This window comes from Helianthus annuus, chromosome 3 (genome assembly GCF_002127325.2).
Source record: "Helianthus annuus cultivar XRQ/B chromosome 3, HanXRQr2.0-SUNRISE, whole genome shotgun sequence".
NCBI classification, from domain to species: domain Eukaryota; kingdom Viridiplantae; phylum Streptophyta; class Magnoliopsida; order Asterales; family Asteraceae; genus Helianthus; species Helianthus annuus.
Window position 1 is genome coordinate 156,558,625 of NC_035435.2, and position 22,133 is coordinate 156,580,757.

At 39.2% G+C, this 22,133-nt stretch overlaps 3 protein-coding genes across 3 annotated transcripts; 1 reads left to right on the forward strand and 2 right to left on the reverse strand.

Annotated features, from left to right (window-relative positions):
- Positions 1 to 252: 252 nt before the first annotated feature.
- LOC110928161 (RING-H2 finger protein ATL2) lies at positions 253 to 995 on the reverse strand. Its single transcript, XM_022171331.2, has one exon. It carries the CDS (start codon positions 937 to 939, stop codon positions 352 to 354), a length of 588 nt encoding a protein of 195 aa, XP_022027023.1. The 5' UTR covers positions 940 to 995; the 3' UTR covers positions 253 to 351.
- Positions 996 to 1,462: 467 nt separating this feature from the next.
- LOC118490540 lies at positions 1,463 to 6,109 on the forward strand. Its single transcript, XM_035988235.1, has 4 exons — positions 1,463 to 2,284; positions 3,367 to 4,221; positions 5,028 to 5,281; positions 5,386 to 6,109. Exons 1-4 carry the CDS (start codon positions 1,685 to 1,687, stop codon positions 6,107 to 6,109), a joined length of 2,433 nt encoding a protein of 810 aa, XP_035844128.1. The 5' UTR covers positions 1,463 to 1,684.
- Positions 6,110 to 14,972: 8,863 nt separating this feature from the next.
- On the reverse strand, positions 14,973 to 15,734 carry LOC110932343 (RING-H2 finger protein ATL2). The gene has a single exon (XM_022175685.1). The coding sequence runs from the start codon at positions 15,732 to 15,734 to the stop codon at positions 14,973 to 14,975; it is 762 nt and encodes a 253-aa protein (XP_022031377.1).
- Between the last annotated feature and the right edge of the window lie 6,399 nt (positions 15,735 to 22,133).

Consider the following 22,133-nt stretch of genomic DNA (forward strand, 5'->3'; position numbering starts at 1 on the left):
AGAAATCTTCACGCGTTATCACCACCACGAGTTATCAAGTTCATGCTGCATGATGGTCTTTGGCGGCGGCGGTGTATCACGCTAGTTCACGCGTGGTCTTTGGGACACAACGCGGCGCCCCGACCCCCCTATGTGATGCCGAATCATCATTTTCGATAAGTAACACTGATAAAAAGAACTCAGAAGTATACAATAGTGAATACAGTCAAATAAGATTTTATAACAAAAACATATGTTATTTCATGTGCAAAAATTGTACAGCCTCCACATATTGGATCCATTGTGATATTAAAACAATAATATTCTTCAACAAGTACTACTTTTTCTAATCCATCCAAAATTTTAATTTCTTCAACTTGGCCCCGTCACTGACTCGTTAACAGGCACATCTATTATAACATCAACTCGTTCCCTCCTATCCTCCTCTGACGTCGTTTCGATAGATGAAGCACTTGAACCGGGCTCAGGTGCAGACTTTGGTTCAACTGGTAACCGGCAAAGTGGGCAAGTTGAATGGTTATAAAACCACATGTCAATACACCCAATATGAAAACAATGTTTACAATTCGGTAAAACCCGACAATTGTCACCGTTTTCAAACTCCGACAAACAGACAGCACAATCCACAACATCCGCATTGGTTTTGGTTTCAGTCGAGTAAACAAATAATGGGAGTGACTTTAATATTGATGCGTTGAGCCCACTCGAGCAGGAAGCGAGTGGTCTATTGTCGTTGATGATGTAGACGATATTGGTGGGCCGGTTGTGGCGGTTAGGATGTCGGGTGTCCTTGAAGAGGAACGATAAGCACATGACGATGAAAAGCATCATTATTATGACAAACATTAGTTTCTGGTTGAAAGAGTAAGGTATGGGGATGGGGGTATCTTGTGATTCACTGTCGAGCCATGGGCTCATGACCGGAGAGTCTGCAGACATGGAGTTATTTCTTCAAGATCTGATATGAAGTTTTGGGTACAATCGGATAATGAAAGCAAAATAAACAACACGCAGGGTTTATAACTTGAATGAAAAACTCAAAGATCACAAGTTACTACTCTATTTATAAGTTTATATAACGTGGGATGGAAGCTAACTAATTTGAAATTAAAAACAATTCTGACTCCTATCAATACGATATTCAAAATATAAAAAAATATTTAATATTTAAATGAGTTGCATGCATATCGGCCATGCATGTCTATCGTCAATCTCATGCATACGATGACTTAATAATCATCCTATTCAAGTAGACTCTCACTATCTACACACCAAGTCAGGCTATCTGCACAATTAAGGTTTGCATACGCTGCGTATTGGTCAATACGCAGCGTATAGGGTTACCTAAATACGCTGCGTATTGGTCAATACGCAGCGTATATAAGTGGTAGGTGGACGACCAGACAGTCAAACCTAGTACCATGTCAAATCAGTCTTACATAGGGTGCGTATTGATCAATACGCATCGTATTGATAGACTGATTTGACCTGATACGATGTTGTCCAGGGCACGTGAATAAAGTAATACGGTGAGTAGGGATCAATACGCTGCGTATTGACATGCCAGATGAAAGTCTATTTATCCCTCCATTCATATCTGTTACCCATCACCCGACATATACTTTGCTTTCCTTTTCATCTTCTTCTTCAGTAAATTGTTAGTTTTTGGTTCAACCTTGTTAAAATGTCATCATTTTGGAAGGATAATTATTTCGGTAATCGTTATTCTAACGACACATGGGGATCAAATGCTGCCAATGAGGAGGAGGAGGTTGTGTCTGGAGTCCCTGTTAATCAAGAAACACAGTTGCCAGACTTGAACAAGACTCCCACTCCACCTGTTGATGAACCAAATTACCCGGCGCATCAAGTGTGTCCAGATTACGGATACGGGTATGAATCTCCGTACGTGCAACAAAGTGGATACGGTGTTGAGAATGCACCTGTTGATGAACCATATTACCCGTCGCAGCAATCGTATCCGGGTTATGGGGTATACGGGGATGAAGGTGGATACGGAAGTTACAGTGGATACGGTGGTGATGGTGGATACGGGGGTGAAGGTGGTTACAGTGGATATGGGGGCTACGGTGGATACGATAGATATGGGGGTGACGGTGGTTACAGTGGATACGGGGGTGAAGGTGGTTACAGTGTATACGATAGATCTAGGGATGAAGTTGGATACGGTGGATACGAAGAACATGGTGGATATGGTTATGAGTCCCGTAACACATCACTTTATGAACCATCTACCCCGGGCAATCCATTTCAAGTAAATGAGGTATCACATTAAAATAATTATTGTTATTATTATTATAATTATAATTGTTATTATTATTATTATTATTATTATTATTATTATTATTATTGTTAAAAATAATATAATTATAATAATTATTGTTATTGTTATTATTGTTAAATACTTTAATTATAATTATAATTGTAATTATTATTATTATTATTATTATTATTATTATTATTATTATTATTATTATTATTATTATTATTATTATTATTATTGTTGTTGTTAAAAATATTATAATTATAATTATTATTATTATTATTAAAAATTGTATTCTTTTTATAATAATAATCTAGTTAGTCTAATTAACAAAATGGTTAGTTTAAACCTAACTTAGTTAGTTAAATCATAGTTATATCCTAACTAGGTTAGCATTTAATACAAGGGACCACTAACTGAGTTAGAGAACTCAGTTAGTCCAGTTAAGTGCCAAAAACAATATAAAGTCCCTGAAGTTTCAAATTTTACGAAAATAGTCCCTGAAGTTTTAAAAAATTGACAAAACAGTCCCTAAAGTTTTGAAAATTGACAAAAATGGTCCCTGAAGTTTTGAAAATTGACAAAAATGGTCCCTGAACTTTCGAAAATTGCAAAAATGGTCCCTGAACTTTTGAAAATTGACAAAAATGGTCCCTGAACTTTCGAAAATTGCAAAAATGGTCCCTGAACTTTTGAAAATTGACAAAAATGGTCCCTGAACTTTCGAAAATTGACAAAAATGGTCCCTGAAGTTTCGAAAATTGACAAAAATAGTCCCTGAAGTTTCAAAAATTGACACAAATGGTCCCTATACTGTTCAGTTAAGTATGCTAACTGAGTTAGTGTTTAAAGATGAAATCTTTATATGAAAGTTAACCTTGTTAAATCATTCTGTTAAAATAGTTTCAATAATAACCATATTAGTACCTGAAGTATGAGTTTCGATTATATTATTATTATTATTATTATTATTATTATTATTATTATTATTATTATTATTGTTATTATTATTATTAATGTCTTTTTGACACAAATGGTCCCTGAAGTTTCGATTATATTATTATTAACGTAACTTTTTTTAGCGTTTCATGTCTCTAACTGATTTGAAGAATTGGGTACAAGAAACGGGAAAGGATAATGGTTACGTAATTGTTACCCGCCGATCAAAAAATATTGGCGGTACTACTGGGATGGTATGGCTTGTGTGCGACCGTAGTGGTGAACACCGTAGTAAAGCAACAGTTAGGAAAGCTGGTAGCAAAAAAATCGGCTGCCCATTTTCATTACTCGCCATCCGGGACGTGATGAACGACACGTGGGAGTTAAAAGTGGACTGTGCGAACCATAACCACGAACCTACGACGAGTCTGTTGGGCCACGCTTTTGTGCGAAGATTTACTAAAGCCGAATACAAGCTAGTGGAGCAGCTAACTGCTCAAAACATGGAGCCACGTATCATATTTCAAACCCTAAGAAAGCAGTTCCCCGACAGCCTGCACGTTCAGAAAGACGTGCAAAATGCGGTACAAAAAATTAGAGCGACAATAATGGACGGAAAGAATCCTATTCAGGCACTGGAAAGCCTGCTGCATGACCGCCGATTCATTTACGACACCCGACAAGATCCCAAAACAGATGTCGTAACAGAGATTTTCTTTGTTCATCCTTATTCAATCACTATGTGGCGTGCATTCCCGCACGTGATGTTGATCGACGCGACCTACAAAACAAACCTCTACAACATGCCATTTGTCCAGGTTGTGGGTATGACGTCGACTGGGAAGTCTTTTTGTATCGCACATGCCGTTATTTGTAAAGAACGAAGGGGTAACTACGTGTGGGTGCTTGAGCGGATCAAGTCAATATTGCATAAATGTATGATGCCGCGTGTGATAGTCACGGATAGGGAGCTTGCCCTAATAAACGCGTGTTCTAAAGTATTCCCGAACGCAAAAAGGCTTCTATGCCACTTTCACATCCAACAAAATATAGCTAGGGACCTACGCGACTTACGGTTCGACTTCGACTAAATAATAAAAAAATATAATTTAACGACGACGATCATAGTTTTGACGCTCGTAAGGCGCGTACGGTCCTAACGAGCGTCGAAACTAAGTTCGTCGTTAAAATATATATATTTTTTTTTATTATTTAGTCGAAGTCGAACCGTAAGGCGCGTAGGTCCCTAACGAACGTCGAAACTAAGTTCGTCGTTTTATATTTTAACGACGAACTTAGTTTCGACGCTCGTTACGGACCTACGCGCCTTACGGATCGACTTCGACTAAATAATAAAAAAAGTATAATTTAACGACGATCTTAGTTTTGACGCTCGTAAAGCGCGTAGGTCCGTTCGAGCGTCGAAACTAAGTTCGTCGTTAAAATATATATTTTTTTATTATTTAGTCGAAGTCGAACCGTAAGGCCCGTAGGTCTCTAACGAGCGTCGAAACTAAGTTCGTCGTTTTATATTTTAACGACGAACTTAGTTTCGACGCTCGTTAGGGACCACTTGTGTCAATTTTTGAAACATCGGGGACCATTTTTGTAAAAAATTGAAACTTCAGGGACCAAAGTGTAAATATATCAAAAAAGGGACCATTTGTGTCAATTTTTGAAACTCCAAGGACCGTTTAAACCAAATTTCTTTTTAAACAGGATTTTTTTTTAAACATATTTTTTTTTTAATTTTTTAGTCGAAGTCGAACCGTAACCGGCGTTTGAACGACGTCTAAACCGACAGCCGTTTGGGGCTGCGTTTGCAGCCGTAAACCGGCGTTTAAACGGCTGCAAACACAGCCCCAAAGGGCAGCGATTTCGCAGCCGTTTGGGGCTGCGTTTGCAGCCCTTTAAACGCCCGGTTACGGCTGCAAATGCCGCCGCAGACGGCAGCGAAAACGCAGCCGTGTGCGGCTGCGTTTGCAGCCGTTTAAACGCTCGTTTACGACTGCAAACGCAGCCGCAAACGGCAGCGAAATCGCTGCCGTTTGCGGCTGCGTTTGCAGCCGTTTAAATGCCCGTTAGGGACCTACGCGACTTACGGTTTCCATTTAATCGATGTCGTCTGATTATTATTTACTGACTGGTTTCCATTTATGCAGGTATTTGCACAAGATGATTTCCACTTCGATCACTGCTCGAAACAAAAGCCGGGAGTGGTGTACGAGTGGTGACTTATTCTTTTTGTATTGCCTCTTATACAAGAGGCCGTGCGCTCTCGCCTACGGGTTGGCGCAGTATTTCGCCTCCGCGCATCATCGACAGGAGCGCGGAATGCTATTCGGCGGCGCTTACGTGACCAAGATAGCCCATTCGTTGGGCTATCATCCGGAGAACGACCGCGGCCGTGTAGGCCCGGCGGCACAGCCAAAGCGGATGGGGATGAACACAATAAACGGGATGCATATTACCAAAGACTTTCCATGCGGGAAGCGGTTAAAGAATCTGGACGGCACGCAATACCAGCTTAAGGAACTGCCAGAAGAGTTCCCTCTGATTTATCCCCCGCGGGATCCGGAGCCGCCGGAGCCGCATGACCCGGCCGCCGTTCTTCCGCGGCCACCACAGCCGCGTGGACCACCCGGGGCGCCCCAGTTCCCACGCCATGTTATGCCCGGTCCTGACCCGTCACATGAGCGGCTGCTTCGAAACGTTGAGAGAAACAATTATTTGTTAGAGTGGGTGGCTGCGGCGCTGCAGCAGCAGCGACAGCATGACGGGTTACCTCCACTACCCTTCATTGCGGATGCGGACTGGGATCAGCATCAGCGGCAGCAGCAGCAGCATCAGGAGCAGCAGCAGCAGCATCAGGAGCAGCAGCAGTAGTATTTTATCATTTTGTTATGTATGTACAAACTTTGTAATGTATTTTGTTATGTATATATCAAACTTCGGTGTAAACAGTTTCACATATTTTGAAATGTTATATTTTGAAATTCAGGCAGGTTATAAAAAATTCTGGCAGGTTATTTAAAGTGTTTTGTCGTTACGGACTTAGTTTCGACGCTCGTTAGGCCCGTACGCGCCTTACGGACGACGTCGACTAAATAATAAAAAAAATATTATTTAGTCGACGTCGTCCGTAAGGCGCGTACGGGCCTAACGAGCGTCGAAACTAGGTCCGTCGTTGCCCGTTAGGCCCGTACGCGCCTTACGGACGACGTCGACTAAATAATAAAAAAAATATTATTTAGTCGACGTCGTCCGTAAGGCGCGTACGGGCCTAACGAGCGTCGAAACTAAGTCCGTCGTTGCCCGTTAGGCCCGTACGCGCCTTACGGATGACGTCGACTAAATAATAAAAAAAATATTATTTAGTCGACGTCGTCCGTAAGGCGCGTACGGGCCTAACGAGCGTCGAAACTAAGTCCGTCGTTGCCCGTTAGGCCCGTACGCGCCTTACGGATGACGTCGACTAAATAATAAAAAAAATATTATTTAGTCGACGTCGTCCGTAAGGCGCGTACGGGCCTAACGAGCGTCGAAACTAAGCCCGTCGTTAAAATTTTAACGACGGGCTTAGTTTCGACGCTCGTTAGGCCCGTACGCGCCTTACGGACGACGTCGACTAAATAATATTATTTAGTCGACGTCGTCCGTAAGGCGCGTACGGGCCTAACGAGCGTCGAAACTAAGTCCGTCGTTGCCCTTTAGGCCCGTACGCGCCTTACGGATGACGTCGACTAAATAATAAAAAAAATATTATTTAGTCGACGTCGTCCGTAAGGCGCGTACGGGCCTAACGAGCGTCGAAACTAAGCCCGTCGTTAAAATTTTAACGACGGGCTTAGTTTCGACGCCCGTTAGGCCCGTACGCGCCTTACGGACGACGTCGACTAAATAAGAAAAAAAATATTATTTAGTCGACGTCGTACGTAAGGCGCGTACGGGCCTAACGGGCGTCGAAACTAAGTCCGTCGTTAAAAGTTTCGACGCCCGTTAGGTCCGTACGCGCCTTACGGACGACGTCGACTAAATAATAAAAAAAATATTATTTAGTCGACGTCGTCCGTAAGGCGCGTACGGGCCTAACGAGCGTCGAAACTAAGTCTGTCTTATATGTAGTAACTGCGTACAGGCCTAACGAGTGTCTCTGGAATATAACAGGTTCTGTGTGAATTTAAAGTTCAGAAGGCTTTATACGCTGCGTATTGACCAATACGCAGCGTATACGAAGTGTCAGTATACGGTGCGTATAGGTCAATACGCAGCGTATTAGGAGTTACTACATATAAGAATTAAGTTCCATGTTCTAACAGCTCCGGAACGGAGGATAAACTGGTTAAGGCGTTACGGTTCTAAATGATAGGTCACGAGTTCGATACATGTTAAGGGCCGGTTCTTTAAAGAAGACCCCCTTTTTATATTGATTTTATATATATTTACACTTTGGTCCCTGGTGTTTCATTTTTTATAAAAATGGTCCCTGAAGTTTCATGAAATTACAAAAATGGTCCCTAATGTTTGATAATTTAGATAAATGGTCCCTGATGTTTCCAGGATTTACAATAATGGTCCCTTATGTTTCAGAAATTGACACAAAATGTTTTCAGGTATGAAGTGTCAAATTTTACTAAGTTTATATACGCTGCGTATTGGCCAATACGCAGCGTATAGAAACCTGGCAAAAATTTGACACTTCAAACCTACCAAAATGACCCCAAATGTGCATCAGTTTTGTATATGCTGCGTATTGGTCAATACGCAGCGTATAAAGCCTTCTGAACTTTAAATTCACACGAACCTGTTATATTCCAGAGACACTCAGCCTGTACGCAGTTACTACATATAAGACGGACTTAGTTTCGACGCTCGTTAGGCCCGTACGCGCCTTACGGACGACGTCGACTAAATAATATTTTTTTTTTATTATTTAGTCGACGTCCTCCGTAAGGCGCGTACGGGCCTAACGAGCGTCGAAACTAAGCCCGTTCCGTACGCGCCTTACGGACGACGTCGACTAAATAATAAAAAAAATATTATTTAGTCGACGTCGTCCGTAAGGCGCGTACGGGCCTAACGAGCGTCGAAACTAAGTCCGTTTAACGACGGGCTTAGTTTCGACGCTCGTTAGGCCCGTGCGCGCCTTACGGACGACGTCGACTAAATAATAAAAAAAATATTATTTAGTCGACGTCGTCCGTATGGCGCGTACGGGCCTAACGAGCGTCGAAACTAAGTCCGTCGTTGCCCGTTAGGCCCGTACGCGCCTTACGGATGATAAATTTACAAAAATGGTCCCTGAGGTTTGATGTGTTTACAAAATTAGTCCCTGAGGTTTGATGAATTTACAAAAATGGTCCCTGGTGTTTCCAGGATTTACAAAAATGGTCCCTGGTCAATTTCTGAAACACAAGGGACCATTTTATTAAATCCTGGAAACACCAGGGACCATTTTTGTAAACACATCAAACCTCAGGGACCATTTTTGTAAATTTATCATCCGTAAGGCGCGTACGGGCCTAACGGGCAACGACGGACTTAGTTTCGACGCTCGTTAGGCCCGTACGCGCCTTACGGACGACGTCGACTAAATAATAAAAAAAAATATTATTTAGTCGACGTCGTCCGTAAGGCGCGTACGGGCCTAACGACCGTCGAAACTAAGTCCGTTTAACGACGGGCTTAGTTTCGACGCTCGTTAGGCCCGTACGCGCCTTACGGACGACGTCGACTAAATAATAAAAAAAATATTATTTAGTCGACGTCGTCCGTAAGGCGCGTACGGGCCTAACGAGCGTCGAAACTAAGCCCGTCGTTGCCCGTTAGGCCCGTACGCGCCTTACGGATGATAAATTTACAAAAATGGTCCCTGAGGTTTGATGTGTTTACAAAATTAGTCCCTGAGGTTTGATGAATTTACAAAAATGGTCCCTGGTGTTTCCAGGATTTACAAAAATGGTCCCTGGTCAATTTCTGAAACACAAGGGACCATTTTATTAAATCCTGGAAACACCAGGGACCATTTTTGTAAATTCATCAAACCTCAGGGACCATTTTTGTAAATTTATCATCCGTAAGGCGCGTACGGGCCTAACGGGCAACGACGGACTTAGTTTCGACGCTCGTTAGGCCCGTACGCGCCTTACGGATGACGTCGACTAAATAATAAAAAAAAATATTATTTAGTCGACGTCGTCCGTAAGGCGCGTACGGGCCTAACGAGCGTCGAAACTAAGCCCGTCGTTAAAATTTTAACGACGGACTTAGTTTCGACGCTCGTTAGGCCCGTACGCGCCTTACGGACGACGTCGACTAAATAATAAAAAAAATATTATTTAGTCGACGTCGTCCGTAAGGCGCGTACGGGCCTAACGAGCGTCGAAACTAAGTCCGTCGTTGCCCGTTAGGCCCGTACGCGCCTTACGGATGATAAATTTACAAAAATGGTCCCTGAGGTTTGATGTGTTTACAAAATTGGTCCCTGAGGTTTGATGAATTTACAAAAAGGTCCCTGGTGTTTCCAGGATTTACAAAAATGGTCCCTTGTGTTTCAGAAATTGACCAGGGACCATTTGTGTAAATCCTGGAAACACCAGGGACCATTTTTGTAAATTCATCAAACCTCAGGGACCAATTTTGTAAACACATCAAACCTCAGGGACCATTTTTGTAAATTTATCATCCGTAAGGCGCGTACGGGCCTAACGGGCAACGACGGGCTTAGTTTCGACGCTCGTTAGGCCCGTACGCGCCTTACGGACGACGTCGACTAAATAATAAAAAAAATATTATTTAGTCGACGTCGTCCGTAAGGCGCGTACGGGCCTAACGAGCGTCGAAACTAAGTCCGTTTAACGACGGGCTTAGTTTCGACGCTCGTTAGGCCCGTACGCGCCTTACGGACGACGTCGACTAAATAATAAAAAAAATATAAGAATTAAGTTCCATGTTCTAACGAGTGTCTCTGGAACATAACAGGTTCTGTGTGAATTTAAAGTTCAGAAGGCTTTATACGCTGCGTATTGACCAATACGCAGCGTATACTAACTGTCAGTATACGCTGCGTATAGGTCAATACGCAGCGTATTATTAGTCACTGCATATAAGAATTAAGTTCCATGTTCTAACAGCTCCGGAACGGAGGATAAACTGGTTAAGGCGTTACGGTTCTAAATGAAAGGTCACGAGTTCGATTCATGCTAAGGGCCGGTTCTTTAAAGAAGACCCCCTTTTATTCTGATTTTATATATATTTACACTTTGGTCCCTGGTGTTTCATTTTTTATAAAAATGGTCCCTGAAGTTTCATAAAATTACAAAAATGGTCCCTGAAGTTTCATAAAATTACAAAAATGGTCCCTGATGTTTGATAATTTAGATAAATGGTCCCTGATGTTTCCAGGATTTACAATAATGGTCCCTTATGTTTCTGAAATTGACACAAAATGTTTCCAGGTATGAAGTGTCAAATTTTACCAAGTTTATATACGCTGCGTATTGGTCAATACGCAGCGTATAGAAACCTGGCAAAAATTTGACACTTCAAACCTACCAAAATGACCCCAAATGAGCATCAGTTTTGTATACGCTGCGTATTGGTCAATACGCAGCGTATAGGGACCTTGTTTTCTGTGCAATGATTGGTAATCAGGCACTGAGATCTATGGTTTATCTACGCTGCGTATTGGTCAATACGCAGCGTCTAGGGTTTACCTTATAGGCTGCGTATTGACCAATACGCAGCGTAGATAAACCCTAACTTTTGCTAGGGTTTGGTGTGCCAATAGGCACTTTAGTGTGCCAATAGGCACACTCATTCAAGTATAATTAACCGTCTCATCTCAATTACGAAGTGATTGAGTGACTTTAGATGTGGAGTCGTTCACTTGCTACAAACACTATGGTACATCTTCAATTCCTAACATTTTATTATTAAATTTCAACTAATTTTGTTAAATCTAATCTAACTTTCTAAATCCTGCGTGTTGTGGTGTATAAGAATATGAAGTTTAATGAAGAATACCTTTAGAATTACAAAACATATTCATTTGATTGTTTATAAATTTAGTTCCATTATCACTTTTAAAAGTTTTAAATTGTTTTTACTGAATTATATTTGTGAAAGATTGTAAAAACTAATAACTATATTTTCAAAGACCTTAATTTCATTTTTAGGGATATTGGCCTCTAATAATCCCTATTAGACATAATTGGTCATTAACAGTCGCACCTTTTTTTATCCCCCCCTGACTGTCACACCTTTCTCTTGACTTTATCAGAGAAAAAATTGTATTGATTGTTGCATTATACAAAGAAAACAAGAGGCCTATTTATACGAGAAACAAAGATCTATACAAGGAAACACATTTACTGGTTGGTGCTGGAAAACAGGCTGGAAAATGGCTGGCAAATCTTTGATTGAGGAATGATGACTAGAATTCGCCTTTGACAATCCTTTCCATTTAACACTTTCAACTATTTTTTCTTCACTGGTCCTCTGTTAAAACAACTTAACGGAGTTAAGTTTTTTTTTCAGAATTACAAGCTGACGTTTTAGGCTTTTGATCAGAACGAGAATATGAGTCTATTAATGTAAAACTTACCTCGAAACGGTGCTCCAAACGATTTGATTTTTGTTAATTGGAAGTTTAAACACCCAAATTGAAGCACCGTTTTTGTTGTTTGTAGCACAATTTCAGGCAAGTTTTGTATAACTCGACTCGTATCCTCGTTCTAATCAAAGCCCTAATACGTCAGTTTGTAACTCGGAAAAAAACTTAACTCCGTTAAGTTTTTTTAACTGAGGACCGGTGGAGGAAAAATAGTTGAAAGGCGGGACTGTCAGAGGGAATAAGAAAAAGTGAGACTACCAATGACCAACGACGTATAGTAGGGATTATTAGAGGCCAATATCCCCATTTTTTAACATGTAGCACCAAATTGTTCTCGAAAAATCATCCACACCACCAGTTAAAAAAATACGTAGCTCCTTCTCGACTAATGACTCTATAAGGACCCCAAATATCCAAATGAATAAAAAAACCCGTGGGGCATAAAAATATGTTTGTATTGACGTTTGATGTGTTTTTGTTGATTATATGAATTTTAGTTTGATTATCTTTTTTTAACATGACCCAACCCGACCTAACTCGCTACGAACTATAAAAATATTATATACCTAGGTGTCTAAAATTCTTTAAAAAATTCGCTCCCCTAGAAAAAAATCCTTGGGTCATCCACTGAGCGATCCACCCACCCAGATCTTTACACATAACCCAATACTAATTTATCATATTCCATTTTTACTCCAGACCCTAACATCTCCCACCAAGTCGTCTCCCTCCCCACCATCACCCTCTTTTTTCCTCTCTATCACTCCCAAACCCCATATCTTACGAAAATAAGCTTGAAAAGTGGGTAGAATAGAGATAACAACGTCAAAATGTCCAAAAGTGATCTAAAACCCACTCAAACAAAGGCAATACCTCTGATACCACTTATAGATCCAAAGGTGTCTCGTAAGGATAGATACCAACTAGATCACGAATACGTAGATTGTGCGGAATTCAATCTGTGTATCAAACATAATGAACATCAATAAGTAAATAATTAAGTTTTCTTCTATTCAATCTCAAGACACAAAGTATTACAAAGTTCTCTTAGCTCACACACACTCTATTTATCAAACATAATGAACATCAACAAGTAAATAACTTTTATTTTATTCAATCTCAAAACACAAAGTATTACAAAGTATTCAATCTGAGAATTCTAACTTTGAAATACGTAAAACAAACATCTATAGTCATCACGACCAGCCGTGTCAGTTAGCTAACTGCGCTAGTTAGTGTCTAGCGTAGTATTGGATAAGGTACCCAGTTTGATTACATGAAAACCTAACATAATATACTTAATAATTCTAACAAGATCTAATCACTCAAAATACATCAACAACGGGTTTTGGATTAGGTGATACTCGACCCCATTACTCGAAAGTATATGCTCGTTTAGCCACAATGTGTATACTGAAAACTTTTAACTTTAATTTTTTTTTTCCATTAATTATTATGTAGTAACATATCATTCTAGTTGCTTCATTACTTGAAAAATAAACTTTTCTTTTGAAATGTATATTTTCATGAGACTCTTTATATTAGTACGATACGAAATACAAAACTATCTTTTGAGATTAATATTATAAGTTTATAACATATTTATAATTTTAAAATATTTTATGGTGCTGATAATATGTATGTTATTTATCATAATTTAATATATTGTGTAGATTTAAAAAACATAAAACAATAAAGGAAAGTAATATATATACATGAAAATCCCAAGGGGTATTTTTTAGAACAGTAACGAATGTACCCGATACCCGACGAGTTATTGATCGGATATGAGACAAGATTTTACAACCGGGTATGAGACTGAGATTAGTCATACCCTGCCTCTACCCGACCAATTGTCATACCTTGAATTAGGATTTTGTAAAAGATTGAAGACGATGCCCGAAAGCGCTGCTATTAAGTTTGTCAAGCCAAAACATCGTCCAAGCCACTGATATCCAAGCTGTCGCAGCTTGGGAGTCGAGTCGCTAGTTTCACCCTAACCATTTCGATCGTCCAGGTCCTTCATTCCCCTCCTCCCCCCAATTTTTGAATTTTACAGCTTTTTTATTTATTGATTAGTTGATACGTTGAATTGATCATTGTGATGCTAGTATTATAGATCAATTTATTGATTTCATGAATTGTGATGAAATGTGTTTTTGTAAAGCTGTTATCTCATAGATTGGTCTCGTTTCCGCTGGGTGCAATTGTTTGTTTGTTTCTCCTTGTTAATATTTAGGACTTAATATTTGGATCTTGATTCCTAAACATGCTAACTTTTGTTGTCAAACTTTCTCTTATTTATGATCATTAGCAAGACCTTGTCATATTCATGTTGAGAATATGAGGCACCATTAGTTATATGAATCAATGTTATGAAAATTCATGTTGAGAATATGAGGCACAATTAGTTATATAAATCAATGTTATGAAAAACCTCTATTTTTCTGCAAAAAAGTGTATATTTAGGGTTGTAGGTGTTATTACCTGGTAAATACTATTTTGACATTTTATATACCTTTATGAAAACAAAAGTAAGGTTAGTTTCTCATGACTTATATACCTTTATAGATCCGCAACATTTGATACCGGGTACTGATACCAAATCATACCGGGTATATTCGGTACCGGTACCAGTTCCTGTTTTCTTCGTTTTTCGGTACCGGTACGGTTTTGGTATCAATTTTACCCGTATTTCGATACCGGTGTTGGTTCAGTATCGAACAGGTATCGTGCTCATCCCTAGATTGGCACATAATCAAATAATAGCCGGTTACGAATTCATGCACGCAATCAAATGATAATATTTGTCATGTCACACGCGTAAATTATATTTATGTATTATATATTATTAGATGGTCACTGTCATGTGTTTATAGATCGGCACATAATCAAATAATTGTTAGTGTTTATACGTATTTTACAATGATAAAAAGAACTCAAGTATACGGTAGTGAATAAGATTTAAATTAATTTTCAAGAATAAAAAATATTTTACAATCTATTTGGATCCATTCTGATATAAAAAAAAACAAAAAAAAACAATTATATTCTTCAACAATCACATGTACCAATTAATTTTTCTAATCCATCCAAATTTGTCTTTCAAATTTTAATTCTTCAACTTGACTCGTGCTATGACTCTTGCCTTGCTAACTCAACATCTGACTCAGTGCCAACTGCTACACAACTCGGTCCGGCACCAGACAACTGCGAAACCACATGCGAAATTCGACTCGATGACACCATCAGTAACGCATTCTCCGTCACCAACTCGTTAGCATGCACATCTATTCTAACATTAACTCGTTTCCTCCTATCCTCCTCTGAAGCCCTCCCAATATATGGTGCACTTGGACCGGGTTCAGGTACCTTTTGAACCGGTTCAACCGGGGCCCGGCAAAGCGGGCAAGTAGAATGATTATAAAACCACATGTCAATACACCTGGTATGAAAACAATGCTTACAATTCGGTAAAACCCGAAACTTCTCACCGTTTTCAAACTCCGCCAAACACACAGCACAATCCACAACATCCGCATTTGTTTTGGTTTCGGTTTTGGTTTCAGCCGAGTAAACAAATAATGGGAGTGACTTTAATATTGACGCGTTGAGCCCATTTGAGCAGGGAGCAAGTGGTATATTGTTGTAGCCAATACGGGTGGACCGGTTTTGGGGGTTAGGGTGTTGGGTGGACCGGTTTCGGGGGTTAGGATATCGGATGGACCGGTTTTGGTGGTTAAGATGTCGGGTGACGTCGTCAGGGAGGAGCCAGATGAACAAGATGAAGATGAAGATGAAAAGGATCATCATAATTATTGAGGCGAAGACGAGTTTCTCGCTGAGAGAGTCGGGTACTGAAGAATCTTGTTGATCAATGTCGGGCCATTGGTCCATGATCGGAGTGATTTGACAATTGGAGATGAATGAATTGGAGAATATTAATTAATTGTTGGGTACAATTGGATAATGAAAGCAAATCAAGCAACACGTAGTATTTATAACTTGAATGAATACGTAATCTGGAAAGGAAGGTAATTTTGAGATAAAAAAGAGCAATGACTCCTATTGATATGATATGAAATTCAAAATAAAAGATATGGTTAAATGAGTTGCATGCATATCGGCCATGCATGTTTATCGACAATCTCATGCATACGAAGACTTAGGCGGGACGGGGTGGTTCACTAGTGATAGATTCTAGTGATGGGAGCACCCAATCAAATCATGCCATGTCAGCACCCAATATTCTAGTGATAGTGATAGAAATGTAGTGGGGGTGGTATCACTAGTGATGGGATTCCAATGTACAAGTATTAATGCACAATGTACAAGTCCATACCCTATCATCCTCAAAGTTCAACGCGTTACCACCATCACTCGTTATACTTCCACGAGTGATAGAAAGGGGTGGCGGCGGTGTTGAGTGATGAAATAACGAGTGATGGCACCTCCATCACAGACCACCCCGGGTGGCCTTATCCTTGTTCAACTAGGATTAACTCTCTCAAATTACTAGGTGATTTAGATGTGGATATAAAATCATACTATGGTACATCTTTAATTCCTAACATTTTATTTTTTAACTTTAACTGAATTCATTCATTTTTCTTTTGTTTGAACACGGATAACAGTGCTTTATCACCTTATTTTTCTATTTGTCTCTCGTATTAAATAATAATAATTTTAAACAAAAAATTAGATAAGAATAAATATTTAGATAAATATTTAAAAGATAAATCTTGATAACTATTTGTGTTAACATATGACATTATATCTTATTCAATACGTGCAATATAGGAGTTTTTTTTAAGATATATATTTTTTATTATTTATCATATAGAATTATATCTATGCAACCCGTGTAATACAGTTATAACCTAGTAATAGATAAATTTTAATAAAAAACTTACATTATGTGAAAAGTAGAGTTAAATGTTATACGACTTGTGTACCTTTATAGTTGTAAATGCAGGGGGATAAAACAATAGTAACGTTCGTATTAAATGTATAGTCGATCGTATATCTCTATCTTTATGTGGTACGTAATTAAATAATAGTCTATGACGGATTCATATAGACAATAGTTGTGTCACATGATACCTGTAAATTATTTTTGTGTGTTATATAATATCTGATAGTTAGTTTTGTATGTTTACGAATATCTGACACTTAGGTGGTGTTTGTTTTTTCTGCGAGAAAACGTCTGCAGTCTGCGGACCATATCTGCAGCCATCTGCAGAAGAAGAGGTGGACCAAATGTCTGCAGTCTGCAAGGAGAAGGGGGTTTGTTTTTTTTCCCTTCTTCTACAAAATCACTTCTCACAAACACAACCACACACTTCTCTTGTCTCTGCCTCAACTCTCTCTCTCTCTACTCTCTTTCTACAATCTGCCATCACACCACCTCCGCCCATAGCACCACCACCTCCGCCATCACACCACAGCCATCATCTTCGTCGTTCAACCACCACCACCGCCTTCGTCTTTCAACCACCGCCACCGCCATCATCTTCGTCGGTTCTAGCACCACCACCGCCATCATCTTCGGTTCAAGCACCACCACCTGCACCGCCATCATCTTCGGTTCAAGCACCACCACCTCCACCGCCATCATCTTCGGTTCAAGCACCACTGCCGCCGTACGCCGTGAACCTCCATCTCCGTCTCTGAACTCTCTCCCCTGCTCGAACAACCCGACGCCACCGCCACCACCGTCGCCGTGAACCTCCATCTCCGTTTTGCGAGTAGGGGGTTTGGTATAGGGTGGAAAATGGTTTGGGTGTGTGTTGTCTACCGGAGAACGGTAGACCCGTCGCCGGAGCCGAGGAAGAGAGCAGATGGGTGTGCTTTGTTTGGAGGAGATGAGATTTGTCTCTGTGTTTGATGTGTGTTTGATGTGAATTTGCAGAGAAGGGATTGTGGAAGAAAAGGGTTTGAAAGAAAGAAGATGTGAGAAGAGGTGAGAAGAGGTGGGTTTATGTCTGTTCCAGGAAGAGGTGGGGAAGAGGTAAAAGTTGAGAAGTGCTTCTGGAAAACAAACAAGCTGCAGGACCCAAAGGTCTGCGCGTGTCTGTGCGACGCAGACATAAGTGGCTAGAAGAGCTTCTGCCAAGAAAACAAACAGAACCTTACACTCAGTGTTGCTGGTTATCAATATTTTATAAGTGACACTTTTGTTAAAACTTCGTCACTAAATAAAGTAAAAGAAACATGTATAAACAAAATTTATTATTGTTAATTTTGAAGAGAGGTTAATTAGATGTGGAAGGTAAAAAGGTTGAGTACTAAGAGTTAAAACTAACAATCTAGGGTATTAATTTTTGGTATTGAAACATCCTAGGTGCTAAGACTAACTACAGTTAAAAACTAAGAAAAAAAATGTATTACCCAACTTTGTTACTTTTGAGAAACCACGTTGACTTAGCACGTAATTCACTTTTTTCATTTAAAATACATTTTCTTCGTTTATTTTATTATCTAACTTGTTTTTCTAACTATTTAACTAAATGAATTTTGAAATGGTGAAAATATTATATAGCTGTTTGAAAATCAACGGGGAAACTAGTTCACTTGAGAAAGACTAAATTACTCTTCCAACCAATGACACTTGTTACTCTCTCCTTCTCGTGTATGCTTCGTACAGGGCCGGCTCAACCAATTTAGTGGCCTAAAGCAAACTCTGAAATTGGGGCCCTTTTCAAATTTAATTATAAGTCATCCCACCCATTTTACTACACCTGTTAAATGTGATATGCCCTCAATGCAATCAGTAATAACTGAATTTCATGGGCATAAAATAAGAACATTGAAGACAAAAACGAAAAGAAAATATTCTAAACTATGTTTATGGATGTAAGTTGGAATGAGTTGGAGACCTCAAGAAAGTGGTGGCCCAAAGCAAGAGCTTCATTTAGCTCCCCCAAAGGCTGGCTCTGGCTTCGTACGATTCAGTTGTCTTGTACATGATCCATCCAAACACTTATATATTGTCAGATAGATAATTCTTAGATATGACACTTCTTCTTAGGCCTTATGGTATACATTAACTCTCCTTAATTCTATTTACGTGTCACATCATCCATTTTTCCCCATTTTACTCTACCGCATTACCCATTTACCCTATTTTAACATCCGGTTAACATGTTAACAAATAACCTCTTTAACGCTCCTTAACACAATGAGAGAGTGGTGTGCAATATCAGTTAACATGTTATGTCACCATTAACACCCCAAATGTTAAAGCATAGCTCATGGCCTTATCACACTTCCTCGCACGTTTTTCTCACTCAAATATATTCAAGTTTTCTTTAAGACAAATATCAGTAATTGCTTACAAGTTTATTATAATTGTTTATTTAAGTATTTTAACCATAGAATTGAAACTAATTTGTCGGGTAAACCTCTAAATATCCTTTACATGTTAGAGAAAATCTTGATCAGGTTAAATAGTTGGAATTAGAGTGAGAATTGATTTCTCGTTAAACTTGGATCCATTTGGAATGTAAAAAAGGATTGCTGAATTAGAACTTATTTTAAAGCCAAAGACATCAAGCAAGTTGTAGAATAAAATGGCTTCTGAATGAGACAACTAGGGCTGTAAACGAGCCGAGTCAAGCCGAGCTCGACCCAGCTCTAGCTCGGCTTGAACTGAATTCGAGCTGGCTCGGCTCGAGCTCGAAATTCAAATCGAGCTGGGATTTGAGGCTCGAGCTCGACTCGATTAAAATTCGAGCTAGCTCGGCTCGGCTCGATCTAGCTCGAACTAACAAAAAACCGCAAAATTTACTAATTAAAAAGCCCTAAAAATGAATATTTTCATATACTAAGGGCCATATATGCAATTTAATTTAACCAAATGTCTAAATATGCAAGTATAAATAGTTAACTCACTTTGTACATTTTCTTTACCTTCTTTTATAGGGGAAATACTTCCTTAGTTTTTGTCTTCTGAGCGATGTGGGACAAAAGAAATGAAGGATGTAAACCTTATCGAGCCGGCTCACGAGCTCACGAGCCGAGCCAGGCCAAGCTCGAGCTCGGCTCGTTTACAAACCGAGCCGAGCCGAGCTGGCTCGTTTACAACCGAGCCAATTTCGAGCTGAGCTTTTTTCAAACTTTTTTCGAGCGAGTTTCGAGCGAGCTGCGAGCCATGAGGTTTTTGAACACCCCTAGAGACAACACGGCTTTTTCACGGCATTACCTACGTATACAAATAACATGACGGCAATAGTTACATAATGTTATTTGTGGAAAAAGGCGTGCCACCTTTTTATTTTTTATTTTTTTTTATTCTTAAGCTTATTAATATTATAATTAAGCATTATCAAAAGTATACGTGGTTGAATGGTTTTGATGCATGTGTATAACCAAACAAATTCAATAGACAACCCCATTGGTATAATCAATTTATGATTTTATCTCATTTTAAAATTACGACCTTAGCCGCAGTTCAAAATAAAATTATGTTTTTGCCCCTAGCTCAAAATTACGAGCTTGCCCTCAATTCAAAAATATGATTTTGCCCACTTTTCAAAAATCCCTGAGTTCAAAATTACGATTTTGGCCTTAGTTCAAAATAAAATTATGTTTTTGCCCCCAACTCAAAATTACGATTTTGCCCTTAGTTAAAACTATGATTTTGCCCTGCTCAAAATAAAATTATGGTTTTGCACCCCAGCTTAAAATTACGAATTTGCCCTTAGTTTACAATTATGAGTTTGCCCTCATTTAAAAAGTTACGATTTTTCTCCAGTTAAAATTTGTAGTCTTGCCATCGTTTTAGTTTTTTTTCCCTATCTCAAATTTACGATTTTGCCCTCAGTTAAAAAATATGATTTTCCCTTTTTTCTAAAATTACGATTTCGCCCTGAGTTTAAAATTACGCTTTTGCCCCCAGGTCAAAATAAAATTATGCTTTTGCCCCCAGCTAAAAATTACGATTTTTTCCGTAGGTTAAAATTATGATTTTGCCCCAGTTCAGAATTATGGGTCCCCTCAGCTTAAAATTACGAATTTGCCCTCAGTTTAAAACTATGAGTTTGCCCTCATTCAAAAAATTACGATTTTGCCCGCAGTTAAAATTTGTAATCTTGCCATTGTTTTTTTTTTTTTTTGGCAAAACTATAGTAGTTTTTATTTTACTTGGTTGGCTCAATTTAACTTTTGTGTCAAGCAGGTGTCTAGAACTCGCTCATTGGTTTTGACAAATTACTATTTTGCCCCCAGCTCAAAATTATAGACTTGCCATCGTTTTAGTTTTCTTTTTTTAGCAAAACTATGGTAGTTTTTTGGTTTAATTGGTTGACTCAATGTATTTTTTGTTGAGATCGTGTTATAAGTAATATGTGCAAGTAACTAAAATACATGTGTACATATTATGAAACTAAGAAATATTCGGCTTAATGCCCCGCAACGTGGGCGAGGCATCCAACTAGTTATAAACAAGAGGAAGGTTAGTAATTTTATTCATGGCCTTTCGATTAATAATGTTTGGATTTCGAAGCCGAAGTTGGTCAAAAAAGAGGTATTCCGGTATTTTAGAAAAGGTATTCTCAAATATTTTGATGCTCGGCCACCTTTGCACTGTTCTCGCTTGTCCGAGACACATGCTAATTCTCTTATCTTCCAGTTTATGGATAAAGAGATAAAGGAGATTGTTTTTTCGTGCCCCTGGTCCTGATGGATTTAACATTAAATTCCTTAAGCAGTTTTGGAATTTATTTGAACCAGATTTCAAGGATATTTTTCAGAGTTTATTCAAATCTAGAGTCATTAACAGGGGATGTTCTTCGGCGTTTATTGTCCTTATTCCTAAAAACCATAACTCGGTTGGTTTGAATGAAATATGCCTCACACCCTTGTCGGTCTCATTAATAAAATCATATCCAAGGTTCTTGCCAACCGACTTCAGAAGGGTCTAGGGTCGATTATCTTAGAGAGTCAATCCACTTTCTTAAATGGTAGGTACATCTTCGATGGGCCGATGATTGTGAATGAATTTAAGGGATGGATTAAGAAAAGTGGAAAGAATGCGTTTTTTCTAAAGATCGATTTCGAAAAAGTTTATGACAACGTTAGTTGGGATTTTATTATTTCGGTGCTTTCTCAAATGGGATTCCCTCAACGATGATGTTTGTGGGTTAGGGGTATTCTCGCCTCAACGAGATCTTCGGTGTAGGGGCGGATCTCCCATATAATAAAGGGTAGTCCTCGCTACCCCTTGACGCTCCAACGGTAGTGTAAATTCGATTTCGTTATCCTTTTTTTTAAGATTTTCTAGATACGTCACTGCTT